Here is a 23,584-nt window from a genome sequence, read left to right on the forward strand (position 1 = left end):
GTCACCAAGAATCTGTTTAATGACCATATCACTATCTGTAACTGCCTGATTCAATATCAGTTTTCTGTCATTTAAAACATACAACACAAGTTATCAGTTGAAAAAGATATTTTTGATTTGCTTGCAGATTTTCATTCAACAGACCATACAATACAGATTTATAATTTAAGTGGAATCTTACACCCAAGTCTCATTCTTTAGTGTAACATTACAACTCCAAGACATGTCATCTCTCACAGGAAGCCTGCCTAAAGAGATCAACTTCCAACCATCTCTCATCTCATTGAAAATCCTTTTGTTTTGAATTGTTTTGACCACTGCACTACACTCACTACAAGATATATTTTTTTTATAATTAAACATCTATCTGCATTTAAAATAATTTATCAAATTAAAAAACATTTTATACCAATCAATTTAGAAACATTGCAATTCTGTCACAAAGTCCACAAGGATCATTTTATAATATGCTCCTATGCCTTGCTCTGTCTTATTTCTTTTTCCATAAGGAAAAGTCTCCTACTCAACAGGTTTTCCCTACAATATTTAAAGAGGTATTCCTAGCAAATGCTAGAACTACCTAGGAATACCTAGGGGTTGCCACAGCAGATCATCTGCCTCCACATCACCCTGTCCCTTGCATTCTCCTCTGACACACCAACCCTCTGCATGTCCTCCCTCACTACATCCATGAATCTTCTCTGTAGTCTTCCTCTTTTTTGCCTGCCTGGCAGCTTAATGTTCAACATCCTTTATCCAGTATATCCACTAGCCCTCCTCTGCACGTGTCCAATCCATCTCAGGCTTGGACACTTTGTCTTCGTTCCTCTGATGAACTCATGTCTAATCCTGCCCATCCTGGTCACTCCCAGTGAAAATCGGAGCATCTGCAGCTCTGCCGCCTCCAGCTTAGCCTCCTGTCTTTTTGTCAGTGGCACCATCTCCAAACCAAACATCACAACAGGTTTCACTACCAACTTGTAAACCTTCCCTTTCACCTTTGCTGCTATCCTTCTGTCACAAGTCACCCTGTCTGCCCTCTCTTCTTCACCTCTCTTGTGCACTGTCTCTTGGATGGTTGACCCCAGGTATTTAAACTCAACTAGCTTCATTACCTGTACTCCTTGCATGTTCACTTCCAACTGTCTCCCTCATCAGCTAGTTAACTAAAACTAAACCAAATAGTTAAACTTGGTGTGAAACAATAAACAAACTTAATTAATTAAACTAATCAATAAAATTAACTTTAAAAATTTAATTTACATAAAGTACATAAAGGTGGTCACATTCAGTTTATCAACTTAGCCAGCACAGCAAGCATATGTTTATTGAGGCAGTGATGAAAGTAAGCCTTCACAGAATATTGTGTTTTTATTGTAATATATATTCTCAATTTCTTAAATCTTGCTCATATTATAGCACCTATATAATATTGAAACATGAAAATGGATATAGAAACAGGGGGCACCCGGGTGGCTTAGTGGTGAAGCCGGCGACCACATATATATGCCACGTTGCGGGCAGCGTGGGTTCGAGTCCCGGCCTGTCGCCAATTTGCCTGTGTCTTCCCCCATTTCCTGTCTCTCTCTCACTGCCCACAAAAGCCACTGTGGCCAAAAATGCAAAAAAAAAAACAATCTGACATGCAGAGAAACCAGAGAAGAAAAATAATGCACTGATAAAACAATCCATTCATCTCCATCTCCTATTGTTTGTCCGTGTCATGTGGATCTAACGAAAAACTGGAAAATGCGTACATCTGTTTTCTTTATAAATGTGCTTTACTGGTCACTTTCAACTACAGTCAATACCCAGATTGAAAATGCACTGCTCAAAAAAATGAAGGGAACACTTTCTCTGTATTATTGCAAGGTCTTTACCTTTTAATACAGAGCACCTTGAGGTGACTGTTGTTGTGATTTGGCACTACATAAATAAAATTTAATTAAATTGACCGTCACAGTGTAACAAAAGTCAGTTAAATTTCAGGCATCTCTATCTGTCCAGCTAGGAAATATAAACCATTATTAATCTATTTCACCTGCTTTGTTCCAAATGAAAGTGACAACATGTGCACTGGAGAGGCAACAATAAGACAACTCCCAAAAAGGGAATGGTTTAGCAGGTGGTAGCCACAGACCATTGCTCTCTCCTTATCCCTTCTCACTAATTTTTTGTCTAGTCTTGCTTTTTTGCCAGTGTTCTTGGAGTGCTAGAGTACCATCTTGTTCCTATAGACAATTCAGGTTGCACAGGTAGTCCAGTTTCTCTATGATGACACGTCCATCCATCCCTTCACAAAAAAAGTTTGCTGTCTCCCATCACAGTCTCAAGAATGTGGAGAAAATACCTGGAAATAAGTCATTACATGAGGAGAGCTCCAGACTGTAGAAGGACATCAACCCAACAGTACGATCGGTCTCTGCTCCTTTGTGTGATGAAGAACAAGAGGAGCACTGACAGAGGATTGCAAAGTGACCACCGGCCGGCTACTATTGTGAATGTTTTTGACAGTTTGGTCAGAAACAGACTCCATGAGTCTGGCATGAGGGCCCAGCATCCTTCAGTGGGACCTGTTCTCACAGACCAGCACCACGCAGCTTGATTGGCTTTTGCTCAAGAACACCAGAACTGGCAGATCCACCAGTGGTGCCCTGTTGTCTTTATGGATGAGCCCTGAATGCCGTTAGGTGCCAGGATGAAATCCCTGGACCCAATGTTAGATGGGTCAAACCCACTGCCAGACATTTTGCTGGTACAGCGGGCTCTGGGTACCTCCTGGTGTAGGACAATGCCTGGCCTCATATGGTCAGATTGTGTAGGCATTCAATGGTTTCCTTAATTTCTGGAGCAGTGTAAATCAAGAGAGAACAGTCAGTGAGTAATAAAGATGGGTTTATTTAATTTGACAGAAAATGACAAAAAAAAAAAAACAGCATTCAATTTTGCTTCCCTTTAACATGAAGTTTCATGTGCTTTGCTGGGTCAAATGAATATACCTTACATCTTATTAATCTAATTTATATCTTCTTTTTTTTCTATTGGATAACTTATTATATTAAACAATATATTCCCTTCCCTTTTTGAACATGAAGGTAAACACAAGTAAAAATATTATTTTATGGTTAGGTACACGTCCACTGCAATATAGGCCTTTGTACTATCATTCAAAGGCAAATATTAGTTGGAACATAAACTGTATCATTCATTTCACAAACTCATAATAGCTTTTATACTTTGCAGTATTTGACATTTCATCTGCATAAGAAGGAAGTGAATCTTAATAATAGATGTTCCTTGTCGCTGTTGCCAGTACTGCTACATTTTTGCAAAGCTTCCTACAGTTCAAGAACATTAAAAAGCAAAGATGTAATTCTTTCAAAATCACAACTGACACCTTGACTGTAAATTAACCATTCGTAACCCTTTCAGTGTCACTAAAGTGCCAAGAATCCTTGAAACGACGAGGAAAACTGTCAGCCCCCCAGAAAGTAGCTTTATACTGCATGTGCAAAGTGTCCTCTAAGCATTCAGGCTGAAAATCATAACACACCAAACCGCAAACCGGCTTTCCTTCATTGAGCAGTTAATTACACTCTTTTTTTTTTTTAATTTAGTTAATCAATTTGATTGATATTAGGTTTATTAGGAGTGTCTAAAAATGGTGCTAATGTTTCAAGCGGCATGACACCAATTTAAATTGACTTCATAATAGACCAATTAAGTTCCCATTTTACAAACATACTTAAACTTGAGATGAAAAATGCAGCTGAAGCATTGCCAGGCTATTAAGGTAACAATCAAAGCAATGAGTAAAGAGACAGCAAAACAGAGTATTATGAGCACCTAAAAGCAAATGAAAAAAAAAGTTAAAAAAAAAGTGTAAAAACAATACAGACGATGGTGAATTCACATACAGAAATTATGAGCATTTGCACAGTCAGTCAGTCACAAACAAACCAAGCATCATGAAAAAAATAAGTTTACACTTGTGGCACCACAGATGGCAGGCCAAACAACAATGTTAGTCTGAAAACTTGATACCCATTAAAGTGATTCCATGGGCAACCAGCAGTGTGACACATTTCACACAGCTGCTAAAAAAGGTATCAAAGCCAATGAAGAGGAAATGAGCACAGATTTTCAGTTCCCCTTTTAACTAAACATATCAACGCGATGATTGTCCCAAAACACGATCAGGAGTCAGTGATTTTTAGGGCTTTTTAAACTTAATAATCCTGATGAAATTAAGGTTATTACGGTCTACAGAGTCCTGTAGAAGAAGAAGAAGAAGCAGCTACTTTCAGCTGCTCCTTTATTCACAAGGGGTCACCACAGCAGGCAGCTCCACATGTTTGATTTGGCAGTTTTTGTCAGATTCCCTTCCAGATGCAACTCCAAGGGAATATGTGTGTTCTTCTGGGATTAGACTGAGGAGCTTTCTCTTGTTAGGCAAATGTGTAAACCACTAAACTGCAGAGCTACAATCTGCAAAGTCCTGTGTCAGTCAGTCAAAAATGATATTAAGATTTGCAGAGCTGCCCTTGCAGGACAAATAGTTTCTGAATATAAGTGAAATGAGCAGCTGGAAATTTCACATTATCCATTCTGGTCAAAGCATATTCGTATTCAAATATCAAGCCAATGTCACAGAGTGACATACATGTAACTAAACTCAATGTGACTTAATGCATAACCACTTAACGTAAGTCAGAGGGATAGCCTATAAAACCACGTATAAAAGTTCACGAACCGTTTTAAATATATCATGTTAATATCACTGTATATGGTAAGAGGACCATGCAGTTTCACTTAGTATGCACCACACAAAAGTAGTGTAAACAAGTAGAACACAATTATATTACAATTTTAGCACTCTTTCATAAGATCTGCGTGATTTCCTTCATTTTCTCAAAAAAGTTCAAATTCTTTCAACCTTCATGAAGTCGTATTTATGACACAATCCACTTCTGTGCTGCTGAATTACATGTTCAAATTCCCAAAAGGATGAAAGATCAGTGAGAAAAATCTCCCATAATGAAATCACTACTGAACCTGGAAGACGTTGATCTTGCTTGTGTTTTTCAATGTCTGTCGCCGGTTGCAGAACCATACTCGCACAACCTCTCGGTCATAGTTTAGCTCTCTTGCAATCTCTGTAATCTCCTGGCCTGTTGGCAGAGCATTCTTCTCAAAGTAGGAGTTGAGGACTTCTATTGCCTGTGGTGTGAAACTCGTACGCCTCTTTCGTTTTTTGGAAGGTTCACCACCAACGAACTCCATCAGATTCTGCTGGCCTTTCTGGTTCCAGTGCTCGGCTTCGGCCAGCCATTTTTCCAACACCGGTTTCAACTTCTGAGCACTCTTAGGGGTGATGTCCAGCTTTTCAAACCTGCAACAGCAAAGAAAGTTTTCCCTCTGAACTTTTTCATAGGGAATAGCAATGCAAGGATTGACTTTGACATCATCTGAATTCGCGTGCACACATACACCACCAAATTGCACACACCCAAACTAATTACCGTGTCCAATTTAGAGACCTGAACACGCATTGCCATTATTTCTCAGTGGGATATATATATGTAAGCCTGATGATGTGATACAGTAACATTTCAAAGAAGCTGGCTGGTTTCAAATGAAAATAAATGGAGCCATCATCATTAATGATGTATTATATCAACCCCCTGCAACCCATCTGCTATTATTGAGAATGTTAATTTTTATCTAATCCACAAATTAACTGCGATCAGTGCATCATTAATGGGGACACATGGCACGTAACGCAGCTTCAGAGTAAATCCGGCTGCATGCTCAATGAACTGTGCATAAGTTCAATTTATGCACAAACAGACCCGTGTCAAAGCAGAAAATGGCAGAGACATCATTCAGTTACCAGTAATGATGGCTCTATTTTGTTTAGGGCTCATAAGGTGAGTCCAGGGTTTGTCATTAGGAGGGGTTTCCTTTCCTACTTATTGGAATGATCCCTGTCATTGATTCAACAGTGCCATTTAATAAATGAAACAAATTAGTATTTTTACAGTACTTTACTGTTTAAAAAAAGTAAATAATGCATAATTTACTGTGCAAACATACATGGGAATACAGTATATAAAGGCAAAAACAGAGTTTCTACAATTCTAATGAGCTTAAAAGTCAGTACAGTATGAACACCTTCATTCTTCTGCACAGTCTGAGCTTTCTTAGGCAAACTTGATTTCTTTAAGTAATCTTCACCTTCACTTCCACTCACTGTTGTACCTCTCTCCTGACCTCTTCTGACACACTGACAACGACTTGCACCAAAAATTGCATAATATTTATATGATGGAAAGGCTGACTTTTTACATTAGATTAGAATATGGCAAATTTAGGAATTATTGGAAAAATTGGCTGGATTTTATATCACCAGTGAGATCCGGTTTTGTTGAATAATAGTTTGGGTTTGGGGAAACCCTTATAGTGCTACAGAATGTAAATAGCTCAGTTGCAAGTAATATTCAGTGAGAAGATCTGGAGGAGAGAATGGACAAGAAAACCTATTTTTGTTTTGGAAGTGTTTGGATAGGACGTGTAATATAGAGGATAGCAGTAGTTTTGTACAAGACATGTACGAATTGTGTGCACAACTCTTCATGGTTGGTGCTGAAAAAAAGTTGAGAAAAAAAAAATGTAAATGTTTTGGATGCACACTTGTTTGGAAAATAATTTAAATAAAAATTGAAGAAAAAAAAAAAAAAAAAAAAAAAAGAATGGCTTCCTGGCAGCCGACCTTCCACTGAGACCATTTCTGATGAGGCTTCAGTGAACAGTAGATGGATCACCTGAAGGACCAGATGCATCTCTCAGGTCCTGCGTCAGGTCTTTGCTGGATTTTCTCATATTTCTTAAGGACGTGACTTTCAGATACTGTTCATCTGCTGTGGATATTTTTTTAGGTCTGGCACTTTTGTTCTCCATTTGTTCAGTTTCGTCAGTTTTTTTTAAGGACACGCTCCACACTATACTGAGATATGCCAAGTGTTTGGCTAATAGCGCTTTGTTGGTGCAAAAATACTATTTTATGACTGTCAAACTGTGTTATCTTGAGCATTTTTGATAGATGAAACTAAAGAAATGGGAACAAATTGTGTGTTTTTGCAACATGCTGCCAGTAACAAAGAAGCTAACAATACAATTTAAAATTGGTTCTTTGCTAAGTTGTTTGTTGTGTACACAACACTGGTTCATCCCTTGAGTTAGGTGGCTTTTTATGCTTGAATGATTCATAAGTCAGCATTAAGTGGCTTAACAAACAAAACCAAAAAGCAAAACATTTCTCGGACAATGGTCAAGAACTGAGAAATGTATAAAGTGTTGGCTGGAGGTGAATTACAGTTCATAAAACAATTACAAAAAAAAAAGTAGAAGGAGGGAAAAAAAAGGTGTCCACATGAAAAACAACAATAACAGGAGGGTAACATACCTGCAAATGGCAGACTGGCTGTAGGCTGGACCCTCAGTTGCAGTGAGAGCCTGCCCTACTTGCGTCTGAGTAAGCCCCAAGGACAGCCGACGGATCTTGAAATTCTTGGCAAACTCTCGAATTTCCTCCAGATTAATGCCCTCCTCTGTGCTGACTGCCTGCTGAGGTTCTACAATCCAGAAGAATCTGGTTAAAAATATCTACCTACTTAAAACAGATCTGTGGCTGGCAAGGAGAAGCAGGTGTACATACTGCTGACAAGCTGGCCCACTTTTGCTGTGTCTCCACAGGTGATGGGAACTGCGGAGGAGAGCGTGGTGGCAGTCTTCAGTACAGCTGGCTGTGGGGCAATGACAACTGGTGACTGAGTGACAGTTGTTGCTGAAGTCTGGGAGGGTTAAAAAATAGATTCAACCTGTTATGGTCCCATTTTACAAAGAAAAATCAAATGAAAGAATCATTTAATTCTTTTTGACCTCCAAAGATCAGACTGATTTTAATTTGCCTACCTGTGTGCTAGGTTTGGTAAGTGTTGGAGGAGCAGCAGCTTTAGGCAGAACGGCTGCAGAAGTTGCAACTGCAGCAGGGCCATTCCCTACAGTGGCAATGATTTGTCCCTGTGTGTTAAGAAGCAGCTGTGGTGCCACAGTCTGGACCTGGAGCCCCTGCAGCCCCTGGAGCCCCTGGAGCCCCTGGAGCCCCTGCAGCCCCTGGAGCCCCTGGAGCCCCTGCAGCCCCTGCAGCGGGAGCGTGGGAGTTGCAGCACCTCCAGCCAGAGAGGCTGGGTTCACCAACAATGGGAGGGTCCCTATGACCTGAAAATATTGTCAAAAAGGGGAAAATTAATCCACACAAATAATTAAATATACACTTCTGTGTGGATTTTCACTTAAATCCACTTTCACAACATTCACCATCCTGACAGGGTGGTGTTATGTCAGAGTAAACTTGTATCTTTCTATATTAAACACTACGCAAGTCCAGTAAGCTGCAATAATGGTAGGAGTGAGTAATGAAATTATCTGGAGGACAATCAGTTTTAACTGAAATTGTCGTATGCTCTACTGCATTGAAATAGTATCGCAAACTAATATAAACTAGAAGCTGGAGACTGTTTTCCACAACAGAAATTCATGAAAACAATAATAAAAGACACAATTATCTTTGGAGTGATTATAAATCACTAGACATCATTATAATAAAAGTTTCACAAAACTGTGAACCACATTAAGTACGTGAATCACACTGTCTGCCAACCTCTTATTTAAATCATTTCTCTTTTTTAATGATGTCTGATATGTGCTCCAGTCTCTTTTTTGTCTAGCTCCTACTGCAAGGGCATTGGGGCTGTTGCCAGGACATTCCTTCATTATATTAAAGGCATTTTCCAGTTAGCTGAAACAATCATGTTAAGAGAAGAGAGACAGAGAAGAGGATGAGAACAAGACAGGTCATAACTCAAATCTAAACTCAGTGGCATTATACTATTACAGCAGCAGTCTTTTACGGCACCCACCTGTCCCTGGGCATTTGTGATGATCTGACTGGTGATTCCAGCCATGCTGGACATGGCACTGTTGATGATGGGAGTGGACGTAAGGGAACTGAGGAACTGCGGCTGCGCTCCCAAGGAAGCGGCATTGATCTGAGCAAGAAAATCATAATGTGGTCCTAGAGCATATGAAAAATGAACAGTAGCACAAACAGAGGAGGAGATTTCTTACAATAGCGGGGTTGATGGAGAGTCCTGCAGTCTGAAGTGCTGCCACAGATATGTTGGACGGAGAAACGGTGGTAGTGGCGGGGGTCGCCTGGGCTGTTGCCACCTGAGCAACAGTAATCTGTGCATTGGCTACCTGCGATGCCTGAGGTGTCACCTGCTGCATGGCCGCTTGCACTTGCTGAATGGGAGCTGACTGAGACTGGAACACTGCCTGTGCATTGGCTTGCAGCTGAGGCTGGACCGAGTTGAGGACTGTTGCAGCTGGGGAAGATAGAATGCAACATGTTACTGTTCTGGAATTAGGTTATACTTCATATTTCCTTACCTGTGGAAGGAAATATGGACAAAAGTACTGGGCTGCACCTCTTAATCTTTGAATTCAGGTGTGTTCAGGACAGTTGCCACAGGCATATTTAAAAAAAAAAAAAAAAAAAAAATCAAGCACTTAACCATACACTTGTGAAAGAATGAGTCATTTTAAAGAGCTCACTGAATCCAAGCATTGCATGGTACTGTAACAGGATAACACCATTACAACAAGCCAGTTTCTGAAATTTCTGCCCTCCTAGATATTCCATATTCATCTGTAAGGGGCATTATTGCAAAGTGGAAGTGATTAGGAGCCACAGAAACTCATCTACAAAGCTGCAGACCAGGTCAAGTGATAGAGTGAAGTCGCTGAGTGCTGAGGTGCATAGTGATTTATTAACTGCAGAGCTCCAAACTTCCTCTGGCATTAACATCAGCACAAAAACTTCACGCTTGGAGCTTCATCCTCCTGTAAGAGTAATGTGTAGGTGGCCCAGTACTTTTTGTCTTTATAGTGTTGGTACGTTTACAGCTACGCAAGCAGCTCATACTTGAAAAGTGAAGCCAACGTTGAAGTGCCATTAAATCTGCAATCTTTCTAATGGGCACGAGGTTGTGCTTGCAAATAGACATCTGGCTGTATAGGAGTCTCAGTAAACACTTTACTGATAGATTTATGGTCTCGATCACCAGTTTCAAGTCTTACCAGACATGACATGTTTATCAGTTTATAAATACCATTCCCAATTAGAGTCAAAAAGGAGGATAAAGCGGAGTGTGTTTTAGTCTATCACTGAAAGGAATTAACCAATGAGCATGCAGTTTCCAGCAGTCTCGCGATCAGATCTGCACTTTTGATATCTGGTTTTAAAAAAAAGCTATGCTTTAACTGTAATCTTGTCAACATAAATGTATACATTTTGAAGATATGGGATGATACCAGACATTCACACATTCTGTTTTACCTTGAAAGCCGGCAAAGGGCAGTTTGAGGAGATTTCCAGCTGGGTTAGCCGCTGCGAGACCAGGGAGAGTCGTTACATTGGTGGTAGGAAGGGTGAGAACAGCCAAACCTCCCTGGCCACCGATGGAGCCCGGCATACTGAGAGGGATGAGTAGCGGTTGACCCAGTGACCCGGTCTGGGCCATCATACCCGTCATTAGAGTCGCCAGACCTTCCTGGGTCAGCACCTAGTGAAAAAAAATTAATTCCATTAACAATTGTGCCTGCAAGGTATATTGTGCTTTCAAGGGGGTATTTTGTCTCCTTAATATTTTTACAGTTGTATTTTTACACAGTGAAACTAAATAGTAATACATTTGTTACTGTGGGTGAACTCAAAAAGTCCAATATTAAGCTTTTTTTTTTTTTAAACCATGTTAGGGGTTTTACTTTTTACTGCTGAAATTGCTGAAAATGTTGTGCTAACAGCCTCGGGATATGTATTCAGCTGTTTGGAATAAACTTTGCTCATTTTTTTTTTTACATTTTCAGTGCACAATTGCATCAGTTTATATTTCAGTAAATCACCTACAATGTTTTTATGTGATAATAGTGACATGTCTTTCTGATACGCGAGTTTCGTACAAGAAATCATATGTAAAAAGAGAAAAATGCAAATAATTTTGCCACCCACTCTAAGCTCTTTCTACCTACCTGTATAATCAGACAGCAAAATTATTTTGTTTCTCTGATGATTAAATATGAATATGAAAAGGGTAGTGAGTGTGCGTCTCAAAGAAAAAAAAAAAAAAAATCATACCTGTGGACAGCCTTGCACAGTGATGGGCATGGCGGCCTGGTGCTGGGGCAGAGACACACTGATGGGGACAGCAGGGGTCAGCGTTTGGATAGCAGGAGCTGGAGGCTCCACAGACACCACCTGCTGCTCACCCAGCACTGCAGGAGCACAGCCAGGGTTGGATCTTACTGACAGTTTAAGATTTTTAATCACACAGATGTTATAAACAATTCACTCCAACTCTGTATGTATGAGAAATGAGGTCTGTGCTATTCAGTATTATCTAGGATGATAATGATTTACCTACACCACCCCCTGTGCTCTGGGGCACTGTGGGACTGTCCTGGCTGCTGCTGGCATCAGGTTGCTCATTAGCTTCAGCCACTCCCTCATCAGCTTTGCATTCACTCTTCCCATCAGCTGCTGATGATGGCAAAGATGCATCGACTTCTACTTCTAGCACGCGAATAGTCTCATGGCCAGACATCACAATGACCTGCACAGTGATCAGGAATTAAAGCTGAGGGGATTCAAATGCCAAAGGAGCTTCCGCTTTTGTTTACGTTTATATTAAAAATGCAACTCCACTAAATTAAATAGGTGCAATTATTTTATGAAGCAAAACAAAATAATTCTCATTTGATCTAGCCCCAGTGCGGTCAGTATTTCTCCACCTTGTCAGTTCCCTCTCGAAGAGCAAGTAAGGAACCAGATTTTGACTTAGCTGATGATTCGTGGTATGCAATAATGACAGACCTAGCGGAGGAGCAGCAAGACAACCTGGGCTGGAGGACAAGGTGCATAGAGACAATGCAGGAAGAGAGAGGAGGATGCATACCTGGTTGTCTTTGGCAGGGAATTTCAAAGTGCAGGATTTAAATGGCTGAAAAAAGACTTCTGCAGTCAGACAGTGAATGGCTAAGGAGAACAGAGAAGCCGAGCACATGTTAGGACACAATGAACCAAAATGAAACAAACAAACAAAAAAAGAGACACAAATGAAAAGAGCATGAGTACACAAAAACAATGATAAGAGCATCAGCCAACAAGCAGCTCAAGCAATGCTTTCTTCGAGCTCGCCTTTGTGCTCCCGTGAAGAGCATTGCTTTTGTTTGCCGACAATGTCTACACACAATGTTACTAGAGAGAGAAAAACCACAATTAATTATTAAGCACGGCAATTCAAAGGCTGTTTCCGACACAAGCATAGGTATTATTAGTCTATAAAACACAAAAGTGTGTCGGGCTCTCAGTGGACTGCTGTGTGACAGTTAATCATTCCATTATGAAGTGGCACTCTGGCACATGGAGGGTGACAGGCGCAAACAGCAGCAAAGAACTCAAAGGCAAAGTTATGTTTTGTTAGGCTCACTGTAAGTGTAGCTGGAAGGGTGCGTGTGTGTTGGGGGTGGGGGTCCCTAACAAACAGGTGAGTGTTACCTGCTCGTTGACAGTAAGTGGGGCATCTTTGGCAGGCAGATCCTGGGAGTTCATGGCAGCCCCTGTCTTCCTGGCATTCTGGGTAAACAGAAACTGATTTAAAAAAAAAAAAATCTACAACCGATTGAGAAATTCAAATATGCATTAAGTTTCCCCACGTAAGCCCACAGTGTCTGCACTTTAATGACAAACGCTGCTTGGACAGACCCATATGCAGAAGACAGTTTTATTTTAAATTCATAGCTATTTTTGGTCATTGCACGACCAGACTATTTGGAAGGGCCTGTAAACAGGCCATACTGTTTTGCACTTTAGCTGCAGAAAACGTGATCAAACACGCCGGTCGTGGACGTTATGTGGTTACACATCCAACACAGGTCACGAAAAAGACTCGAGACGGCGCGTTTCCTGCTGCAATGCCCCGCTAGATATGAGGATCTGTCAAAAACTTCAGCGGGTGTTGATGGGCTCCCCACCCCCATCCTGGCCAATAAAAGTCTCGCGGCGTCGGCCACTTTTGAGGACTAGCTGCAAGCACCGAGCACGGGCAACGGAAATCATCTCGACCCGTGCCAAGAGACCGAATATTATGTATTTCCCTCTCTTTATCATAAATATATAAATTATGCTAATTACGAACATTGCATATTAACCAAAACTCATTTCCTCTCGCCATTTCGCTGCTATGCGCGAAGAGCAAGCCAGAATACAGTCCGGTTTTTATATTCAACTTACCGCGTATATGCAGCTTATTTTCTGTAATCCCCCGCTCTTAAAAAGGTCCTTGTCACAGTTTGTTTCAGTCACACATAATTAAAAATTCATCTCAGCTCCCAGACAGGCGCTGTGACTGCACACAAAAGAGGTATTTGCATTGATAAGGAGGGTTGCAATGTTAGGATCTCCTCTCTCTTAATATTTAATGACGATGCCCTTTCTGCAACAGTTCAGATAATCAAAAATCCTTGAGGTGTCTCACAGAATCCTATTTGAGCTGTAAAGTCGGATAAAATTGCCACAAAATTGGCCTTTTGCACTACGTCATGAACATAATTTATGCAAGAAAAAATCTTGCATTGAAAAATGTCTGCCTGGACTTGAGAGGAGCCATGGTTCTCTTAAAGGGGAAGTAGCGCACGCAAAGCCGCGCACTGAGAGGCTGTAGTGAAGCGTTGTGCCGATACGTTTCAGTTTCCCAACACTGTGGTTTGCCTGTAATATTATGACATTCGTACTGTTTTACATTTTTATGAGGCAATATTATATGTTTGAATACATACGCCATAATTATGAACACTTATGGATTTTTTTCTTATAATGACTGGGAAAAGAGTCACACTTGCTTTGTTTTTGTGCTTGCTCTATGTATTTCTGACTGGATTAATACATTTCTGACTGAAAATTCTCATGATATCACTTTTTTTTAATGAAAAGAGGATGCATTACTTTTGTGGGTACACTGTAGGCAGTGTTATTTGTGACTAATACATAAAGAATGGTTGTGTAGTTCAGAAATCATGGTGCATCATATAGTTGATGAATAAATTAGTTAACTGACACAAAAACTAACCATTTGATAACTGACAACTACTTAAGTAATTCACCAAGAAATGCAAATGCCATAAGATATTTCTTATCTTCTTGCTAAATCAAAGCTAGTGATCATCAGGTGTTTTACTGGCTAAACAATTATTCAGTTAATGGAAATTAACTGTTTATGTATATATACACCAACACACATATACATAGACGGGTAATTTGGGCAGAGAGGAGACACCTGGGGAAAACAAGCCACAGGGGGAGACAATCAAGATCAAGACAGCTAACGATCAAAGTAAAACAGGAAATAACTGATAAGCACAAGGACAAGAAACTAGTATTAATACTGGTGGAGTCAGGATTGACAAAGTCAAGACAAAAACCAAAGAGTAATAATATTACAAAACTGAAGACTCATCACTTGAAAAACACTAAAACTAAAAGCTCAGTATTACCAGAAATTAGATTCACAATATCAGAATAATAAAGGGATGATACTGTAATAATACTGATTGCTTTACTGGCCCTGAAGCACATGTGTTAAACTCAAGGTCTGGAGCCCTCTGTAAATTCTGCCCAGCAATAAATTTAGCCTCAAACCTCAAAGTTACTTTGTGATTTGTAGATATCTATGTGCATATATTTTCTTATTAGAAGGCTAGGATGTGTGGTATTATACCAAAGATGGTATAATGATCAGGCAACTTGCTGAAATTCTGCTGATTTTTTGAGGCCTTCAAATGGACCAAATTGTATGTGAAAATTACTGTATGGGACATGCAGCAACATTATCCAGGATAATTTTATGTTTTCTCATTGCAGCGGGAGTGACACACAGGTTCAAGGTTTGGGTGGGATTACAACAATGATCAGCTCAGGCAGGAGTCACTGTGGACTATGATGTTTGCAGACAACATTGTGATCTGTAGTGAGAGTAGGGAGCAGGGTGAACAGGGTGTTGTGAAGGTAGATGAGTTTAAATACCTGAGCTCAACCATCAGACAGTCAACAGACAGTGCACAAGAGAGAGAGGTGAAGAGGAGAGTGGAGGCAGGGTGGTGATGAGCGTCAGGGGTGATTTGTGACAGAAGGAAAGCAACAAGAGTGAAAGGAAAGGCTTAAAATATAGTAATGAGACCTGTGCTGCTATATGGCATGGACAAAAAAGACAGGAGGTGGCATAGCTGAATGTGCTCAGATTTTTATTGAGAGTCACCAGGATGGGCAGAGTCAGAAATGAGTGTATCAGAGGGACAGCTCAAATTGAGCGGTTTGGAGACAATGTTAAAAAGGCAAGGTTGAGACGATTTGGACATGTACAGAGAAAAGATAGTGGATACATTGGGCAAAGGATGCTCAGTGTGGAGCTGCCAGGCAGGAGGAAAAGAGGAAGACTACAAAGGAGATTCGTGGATGTAGTGAAGGAGGACATGCAGATTGTTGCTGTGACAGAGGAGGATGGTAGGCAAATGATTAATTAAATATGTGAATAAACTACATATGTATGGCCCTTGACGTGATCCCAGCTTTATCAGTGTGGCCCTTAGTAAAACTGGATTTGGCACCCCCCTGCCTTAAAGCTCACAGTTAACCTCTGCTACATTGCTACCAATAGGGGGCGCGGGCGTGCACGTAAAACTGTGCGTGCAACCGCAGATAGATAGAGAACGGGTGACGTCACCACTTCCACAACAACAAGAAGCTGAAAAACAAGGAAGTGGATGATTGTGTGAAGCCGTGACCTGCACTAAGGCCGTGAGAAGATACGCAGAGCTCCGTTTAATCCGATATTCTTCAGCCTCTGGATCAAAACACGACAATGAACAACAAAGGTATTTCTCTAGACCTCGTTTAGGTAATTAGTCAGCTGTTCGCTATACGACGCTGACGTGATTAACTAGAGACGAAGAGCTGCCGTTATGGCTATTCGAAGCGGACTTCACGTTTAGCCACGTACATAACAATAACCCAACGCTTTCTGGGTAACAGTGTGGCTCACACCCTCAACCGAGACGTCTAAATTTTCAGTACTGAAGCTGTTATCGGTGGAAGCCTTATTTAGTGTCACTATATATTCGTATACCATTAGTGGGCAGGTCACATGTTTTCAGTCAGCTAACATCTCTGAAGACAGGCACATTTTAAAGGCACAGCTGACGTGACTCTTTCCTCCTCTTTTGTAACAGCCAGCATACAAATCTAATCTGTATGACTCATTTAAATAGCATTTGTCAGTTTTTGTTAACAATTATACGTACACGTATCATTTCTCTATTTTAGTTTAACATACTAATTTCTTTTGTGCCCAGTTTCGCTGCATCTGTACACTTTAACGCTTTAGCTGTATGATTATTTAAATTACAATTATATGAACTGACATATCGGTCATATATCAGTATTGGTGAAATAAAATGGCATCCTCGTCTGATTAAAAGGTGAAAGACATTAAAAAGGGGTCTTTTTAATGAAAATTTATTTGTTTTAACAAATAACGATAAAAGCAAAATAATTTTTAAAAAATGACAGCCAGATTTTTATGTTATACATATTTTTCTCTATTGGCCCAGAGTTTCACAATCTACACATTCCAATTATATTTTAGTTGACCCATTATTTTTATTGTGATGCTGATAAGAACACAAAGAAACTGGAAATTAGTCACATTTGATCAACTAAAACCGGAGAACTTGTGCCATTTTTACTTATCAGAATTGATTAATTCTGTATTGATTGACTAATTGATTAGTCCCCCTAAATATAATCATTTTTTCTTTTTTTAATTGGTGTTAAATTTACTCAAGGTTACATAATTTTTTTTTATATAAAATGGTCAAAACAGGTACATGCATAGATCTGTTATGTAAGTTAACACAGACGTTTTGCCTGCAGACCCGTTTAACTTTAATCAGGTGTCATCACCTGATTTGAGTCAGGAAAGAAATCCTGAACTTGAGCTTTCTATTTATTTTTTTTTTCTGGTGTATTGTCAGTTGTCATATTCTGCTCCTTAAGAAACAGTATCTTAAGTTGGAATGAAACTTTTAAGGAATATTTAAATTGTACACAAAGTATTGATTCATATAATCCATCTCCAGGTGGATTGTACAATGGGCCTTGGTCCCATAAGCAACACTGAATATGTTCAATTCCTCTATTGTCCATATTTACAAATGACAACATTTTTTCATTACTGCAGAAACTGTATTATTACTGCTAAGGATGACATTTTTGTCTTGGCCTCGGAGTAACGATTGGCCCTTGAAATTTTGTTCTTTATTCTCAAAACACATGCATACATGGTCCAGTAAGGAAGCATAATTAGGGCTAAGTATTTCCTTTAATGTAAAATGTTGTTTTCCAGGTTCATATCCACAGCAGGCTGTGTACCCTCAGCAGAGCACTGCACCTGTATACCCTCCTGCTATGCAAATGTCACCTCAGGCACCTCCTTACACAGACACACCACCTGCATATTCTGAGGTAACCATTGCATATTTAAGTCCAGTGATGGGAAGAGTTAATACTTAAGGTTGTAAAAAAATACATAAATTAATTAATTAATTAATAATAATAATAATCTCTTCTCCCATTTTCTGTGTCTCCAGATATACCAGCCCAGATATGTGCTTCCACCTCAGGTGCCTGGACAGGTGCCTCAGATGTCCTCTCCCTATCCTGGTGCTCAGGTGTATATGCCCATGCAGCCACCTATGCCAGTTGGGCCAGTGGGTCAGAATGTCCCCATGGCTTATTATCCAATGGGAGCCGTTTACCCACCTGGTTCAACAGTGATGGTGGAGAGCGGCTTTGATGCTGGTGCTCGCTTCACAGCCGGCAGCAGTGTTTCCATCCCAGTGGGTATCCATCCTGAGAAGGCAAAACCACCTTAATTGAGATGCATTTTAAAGTTAAGGAACTCTTTAACTATATTTGTGCTTGTTTCTCTCCTTTATTAGCCCCCACCGCCTGGACACCCCCCCAATGCCGCTCAGCTGGCTGCCATGCAAGGTGCCAATGTTGTAATGACACAGCGCAAGAATAACTTCTTCCTGGGTGGATCCAGTGGAGGTTATACCATCTGGTAACAGCAGCTCCTTCTTCATGCCTAAACCATGTCCCCATCCCAGATGATGCCCCAGTTCTTCCCCCATCCCATATGCCTCCCTCTTCAGGCTGCTTGGCCATGCCACAATACTGATATCACCTAACGGAATGTAATATTTTAGAGCCCTTGTGAAAGGTACAGTACTCCACTTCTGACCTAGAGATCAAATGATAAACACCATTGCCTGAAGAGGACAAGTTAAAATTTGTAATCCATTCCATCGTTCTTCATTGGGTCTAACCTCTTTGGTCATTTCAGATAGGACCTCTTTCAGGCGTCTGTATTTGTCAGCAAGATCTTCTCTTCTTTGATCGGATGGTCACAAATTACACTGAGATGTTCTTGTACTCCTGTAAAACTACTTAAATGAAATGTTGAAATATCAGACCCGCATTATATAGTTTAGCCCGCTTTATGGTGAAAGTGAAACGCAGTTACAAAGTTGCAGTAAAAAAAAAAAAACAAAAAACAAAAAAACTCCACTTGTCTTTTTTTGAAACTTTTAGTGTAGTTCAATTAATAGGTGTGTAGTAGTTCCATGTAAATACCAGTATGATTATGTGAAATTACATCTCAACTATTAAAAAAAAAAAAATCAGCATCCTGGATGCTTTTAGCTAGAAATGTCTTGTCTTTTGCACAGTATCCAAAATACCACGGAAAATTTGTTGCACAGTGAACTTTCTGAGAGATTGTTCTATTTAAATCACATGTAAATTAAAGCAAAAAGAAATTAAAAAAAAAAAAATCAAAAGATTTACTGCAATATCTAAAGTGGTTTACTGTACCTTGTTGGGCAACTTGTAGATGAACATAGTCAAGTGCCAAAGAGCACTGGGGATAGCCCTAAATTTAAGCAAATTAACTTCAGTAAACTTAAAGGAAAGAAAAATTAAAGTAAATCCAAATAGTAAGATGGATGGGAAGGGGTGGTTGGTGTAACATTTTAGCTTTTTTCTTTTTTTTTTTTTTTTCTTTTCGTCTCTTGTTTCTGTTTCACAGTCGGATACCCAGAGTATATACACTAAATGTTTTATTGTACAGATTTCAAAAACTACCTTCCATTGCTTCCTTTTCACGCAAGTATATCTTAGGATCATCAAGTATTTATTCACCACAGTAACCTGTCACCTTTTCTGATAGCATTAGTTTCTAGATAACATTTTCAGCAAGGTTGATGAGACTTAGATTTCGGTGTTTTCTTTACTTTTCCACATTTAAGTGACTTGCACAAGTAGTTAGGCTAATAAATTTGGTAGTATAACCAATGAGCTGGTTGTACCAAAGATCTGGTCTACAATGCACTTATGTTTGGTTGTGATTTATTTTAAATGTCACAATTTAAAAGCAAACATATCCTTGAACAAGAACTTGTGACGCTGTTGGTCGTTAAACCTTCAGTCTGACGTGACTGCAATTTTTAGTCAATGTGGGTAAAGTGCATCTTTGAGTCGCTGCATACTTTTGCACCTTTGCTATGTACAAATTAGATTAAATAACTTTTTATCTGAAATGCACTGCTAAGCAAAACTGAGGAGTTGCAGACAAGGGGCTCTTTTTTTTTTTTTTTTTAATTCTGTTTTAATGCGTTTTTTTTTTTTTCTTCTTCTTCTTCTTAAAGAAAGCTGTGATGTTTTTGAGCATTTTTAGATTTTAAAATTCATCCAGTCTAAAACATTTAAAAACTTTTGACATGTCACATCATTCAGTTGCCTGCAAGTGTATGCAAACCTTTTGCAAAGAGGCTAAATGACTGTCAGCATAACGATTAATTTCCAGGATGTTTTTTTTTTTTTTTTATGGTGTTAATCAATTTTCTTTAGAATTATTAGATATTACATAATCTGGCAAACTGAAAGAAGACTTCTAGTTCTAGTTCAGGTTGTCTGTATGGATACCATCAGCTAATATTTGTGTCAAGCTTCAACGTGTCACTGGGTATCCGACGAATCATCAAGTTTTAACAGCTGTGGCCGCCTGAAAACAAAAGCTCTTTTCTTGTCAACCAACATTTTGGGATTTGATTGTTTAAGTCAGTAGAGCCATCTGTCTGGAAACCTGCATCATTCATCTAATGAACTTCTCCTCTGCAGCTCATACGCAAAGCTGCTGCACCAGATGCGACTGGCATCTCCCTCGAGTGTTTTTAAAAAGACTCCCATGTCCATTTATTTTCCCCACTCATGCTGTCATTTCATACAGCTTCATTGGAAAAGAGGCCGCAGCTATCAAAACTTAAAAACTGTACAAATGTTTTCTTTTTTTTTTTTCATCTATGCTCTGATTGTTTGTAAAGCAGCATAATGGTGGCTTTGTCCCAGCAATATGAAGTACTGTAACTTACAGCTGACCAGTAGATGCTATGCCAACCACAGCCAGCAAAAGGATCACTCTTTGTTGAAGGATTATGGACATTTATAGTTCAGGGATTCTCTTTACAATATTTTGTAAAATAGATGTATGTACTAAAGTGATGTGATGGACTTTGGTACACATTCTATCTTTTAAGATTACTAAAGGAGATGAGTGTCACTACAGTTTGCTGAGACATGTCAAAGATGGAATACTTTGGAAAAAGAACTTAGGTGCACTTAACTTTTTTATACTAAACTTAAAATTTAAAATGTAAGTTTAGAATAAAGGTTATTTTGGAAATTTGAAACGTGCCAAAGTTGTCCTTTTATAGATAGATAGTGTTTATTTGTCACATGCACAGTTATACACAGTACAATGCACAGTGAAATGTATTTTGTACCTGCAACCATATATACACACACATATAAATAAGAAGAATAAAAATAAAAATACGTAATTCACACTATACACTATACACACTTTTACATGGAATTATAGAATATTATAATATTTACATTGTGCAATAATGGTCCAGTTAGGGCTCAGAGTTGAGCAGACGGATGGCTTGTGGGTAAAAACTCTTCTTCAACCTTTCAGTCTTAGCCCTCAGGCAGCGGTAACGCCGGCCTGATGGGAGCAGGGAGAAGAGAGAGTGTCCGGGGTGGCTGGGCTGTTTTAGGATCTTCATGGCCCTCAGCCTGCACTGCTTGGTGTAAATGTCCTGCAGGTTGGGGAGGGTGGTTCTGATGGTCCGTTCAGCTGAACGAACCACCCTTTTTAGAGCCATGAAGTCCTGCTTGGTGCAGTTTCCCATCCAGGTGGTGATGCTCCCACGCATGATGCTCTCGATGGTGCAGGTGTAAAAGTTCCTGAGCACCTTGAGTGGGAGCTTGAAGTCTCTCAGCCGCCTGAGGAGGTAGAGACGCTGTCTGGCCTTCTTCACAGTGCACCCGTCAGTCCATTTTCTCGTAGTTGCAGCAGGGTATCCCAGATGTTCTTCACCCCTGCAGCATTTTCAGGTTCCTCTTGAGGGATCCTGAGGCATTCTCAGACCAGGTGAGATACTCCTTAATTTCTTTCATAAAAATAAATAAAATATTCTCTCTAGTTTTGGGTCTATCCTGGGGTCTCCTGCTAGCTGGAGACCCCCAGCTACCAGGAAATACTCCAAAGCAAGCATCCTGATTAGATGGTGGGACCACCTCGCTGCTCTACTTCGACTTTCCCCTGGATGTCAGAGCTCCTCACCTTATGCCCAAGACTAAACTGAGGCACCCTACACAGGAAACTCATTCTTTCTTTTACTGTCCAGAACTAGTGGCCATGGGCTCAGCTGTCCTCACCACAATGGTCTGGTGTAATGCCTGCATTACTGCTGATGCTGCACTGATCCACCCGTCCATTTCATGCTCCATTTTACATCACAAATAAATAAGATCCCGGGATACTCACAATCAAAATGGAGCAATCCACTGTTTTCAGGCCTTTGTTCTTTCACGTTTATGATGCAGTACTAAATTAGGCCAAATCATTACTTCTGTACTGTCATAGGATTAGACAACACCTGGGATTCTGGCTATTGTAAATCTAAAAATTTCTTTCAAGGCCAGACAATATCACAACATACACAATATTGCCAAAAGTATTAGCTCATCTGCCTTCACACATTTGAACTTGAGTGACCTCCCATTCTTAATCCATTTGAGGTCAGACGCTGATGTTGGATGAGAAGGCCTGGCTCGCAGTCGCTGCTCTAATTTATCCCAAAGGTGTTCTATCAGGTTGAGGTCAGGACTCTGTGCAGGCCAGTCAAGTTCTTCCACACCAAACTTGCTCATCCATGTCTTTGTGGACCTGCTTTGTGCACTAGTGTGCCGTCTTGTTGGAACAGGAAGGGGTCATCCCCAAACTGTTCCCACAAAGTTGGAAGCATGAAATTGTCCAAAATGTCTTGGTATGCTGAAGCATTAAGCGTTCCTCTCGCTGGAACTAAGGGGCTGAGCTCAGCTCCTGAAAAACCCCACACTATAACCCCACCACCACCACCACCAAACTTTACACTTGGCTCAGTTCAGATGAATATTGCTCTCTGGCAACCATCAAACCCAGACTTATCCATGGGCATGCCAGGTGGACAAGGAGACGTGTTCACTCCAGAGAACGCATCGCCACTGCTCTAGAGTCCAGTGGCAGTGTGCTTTACACCACCACATCCAATGCTTTGCACTTGGTGATGTAAGGCTTGGATGCAGCTGCTCAGTCATGGAAACCCATTCCATGAAGCTTAGTATGTTCCTGAGCTAATCTGAAGGCCGCGTGAAGTTTGGAGGTCTGTAGCGATTTACTCTGCAGAAAGTTGGTGACCTCTGTTTATTCTCTCAGCATCCACTGACTTTATTTTTGTGGCTGAGTTGCATTCATTCCCACTCCACTTCGTTATAATACCACTAATAGTTGACTGTGGAATATTTAGTAGTGAGGAAATTTTATTACTGGACTTGCTACACGGTTGGCATCCTATCACGGTACTATGCTGAAATTCACTGAGCTCCTGAGAGTGACCCATTCTTTCACAAGTGTTTGTAGTAGCAGTCTGCATGCCTAGGTGCTTGGTTTCATACACCTGTGGCCATGGAAGTGACTGGAACACCTGAATTCAATGATTTGGATGGGGGAGTGAATACACTTGACAATAAAGCGTATTTGTTTGAGCAGATTTCTCTGCTTGCTGTGAATATGCAATGGTTTGATGGGATTATATTGGATGTAGCCAAGTGTACCAATTCAATGTAATGTGCAGTGTGCTAACGCACTGTCTGCAATGTCATACTGGGGGCAGCAATACATTAAAACATTCACACTGAAATAACAGTAGTCCAAAAACAGTTTTATTGACTTCCACATTT

At 40.2% G+C, this 23,584-nt stretch overlaps 2 protein-coding genes across 2 annotated transcripts; one reads left to right on the plus strand and one right to left on the minus strand.

Annotated features, from left to right (window-relative positions):
* Positions 1-2,901: 2,901 nt before the first annotated feature.
* On the minus strand, positions 2,902-13,777 carry pou6f1 (POU class 6 homeobox 1). Its single transcript, XM_030732730.1, has 11 exons — positions 13,415-13,777; positions 12,680-12,772; positions 11,543-11,735; positions 11,261-11,397; positions 10,463-10,688; positions 9,190-9,449; positions 8,982-9,110; positions 7,975-8,280; positions 7,718-7,853; positions 7,466-7,634; positions 2,902-5,392 (listed from the first exon to the last, which is right to left on the minus strand). The coding sequence occupies exons 2-11, from the start codon at positions 12,731-12,733 to the stop codon at positions 5,047-5,049; spliced, it is 1,956 nt and encodes a 651-aa protein (XP_030588590.1). The 5' UTR covers positions 12,734-12,772; positions 13,415-13,777; the 3' UTR covers positions 2,902-5,046.
* A 2,139-nt stretch (positions 13,778-15,916) lies between these two features.
* On the plus strand, positions 15,917-18,503 carry dazap2 (DAZ associated protein 2). The gene is made up of 4 exons (XM_030734036.1): positions 15,917-16,050; positions 17,580-17,698; positions 17,824-18,072; positions 18,175-18,503. The coding sequence occupies exons 1-4, from the start codon at positions 16,038-16,040 to the stop codon at positions 18,301-18,303; spliced, it is 510 nt and encodes a 169-aa protein (XP_030589896.1). The 5' UTR covers positions 15,917-16,037; the 3' UTR covers positions 18,304-18,503.
* Positions 18,504-23,584: the final 5,081 nt, after the last annotated feature.

Source organism: Archocentrus centrarchus, chromosome 7 (genome assembly GCF_007364275.1).
Source record: "Archocentrus centrarchus isolate MPI-CPG fArcCen1 chromosome 7, fArcCen1, whole genome shotgun sequence".
Taxonomy (NCBI): domain Eukaryota; kingdom Metazoa; phylum Chordata; class Actinopteri; order Cichliformes; family Cichlidae; genus Archocentrus; species Archocentrus centrarchus.

Bases quoted from the DNA above. Each gene is read 5' to 3' on its own strand.
- pou6f1 (XM_030732730.1), bottom strand. From the start codon at position 12,733: ATGAACTCCCAGGATCTGCCTGCCAAAGATGCCCCACTTACTGTCAAC. The intron at 11,398-11,542 runs GTAAATCATTAT...GTGCTCCTGCAG, and splicing joins GAGCACAGGGGGTGGTGTAG to TGCTGGGTGAGCAGCAGGTG. The intron at 5,393-7,465 runs GTATGTTACCCT...TTGCTGTTGCAG, and splicing joins AGCCAGTCTGCCATTTGCAG to GTTTGAAAAGCTGGACATCA.
- dazap2 (XM_030734036.1), top strand. The intron at 17,699-17,823 runs GTAACCATTGCA...CTGTGTCTCCAG, and splicing joins CACCACCTGCATATTCTGAG to ATATACCAGCCCAGATATGT. The intron at 18,073-18,174 runs GTGGGTATCCAT...CTCCTTTATTAG, and splicing joins GCAGCAGTGTTTCCATCCCA to CCCCCACCGCCTGGACACCC.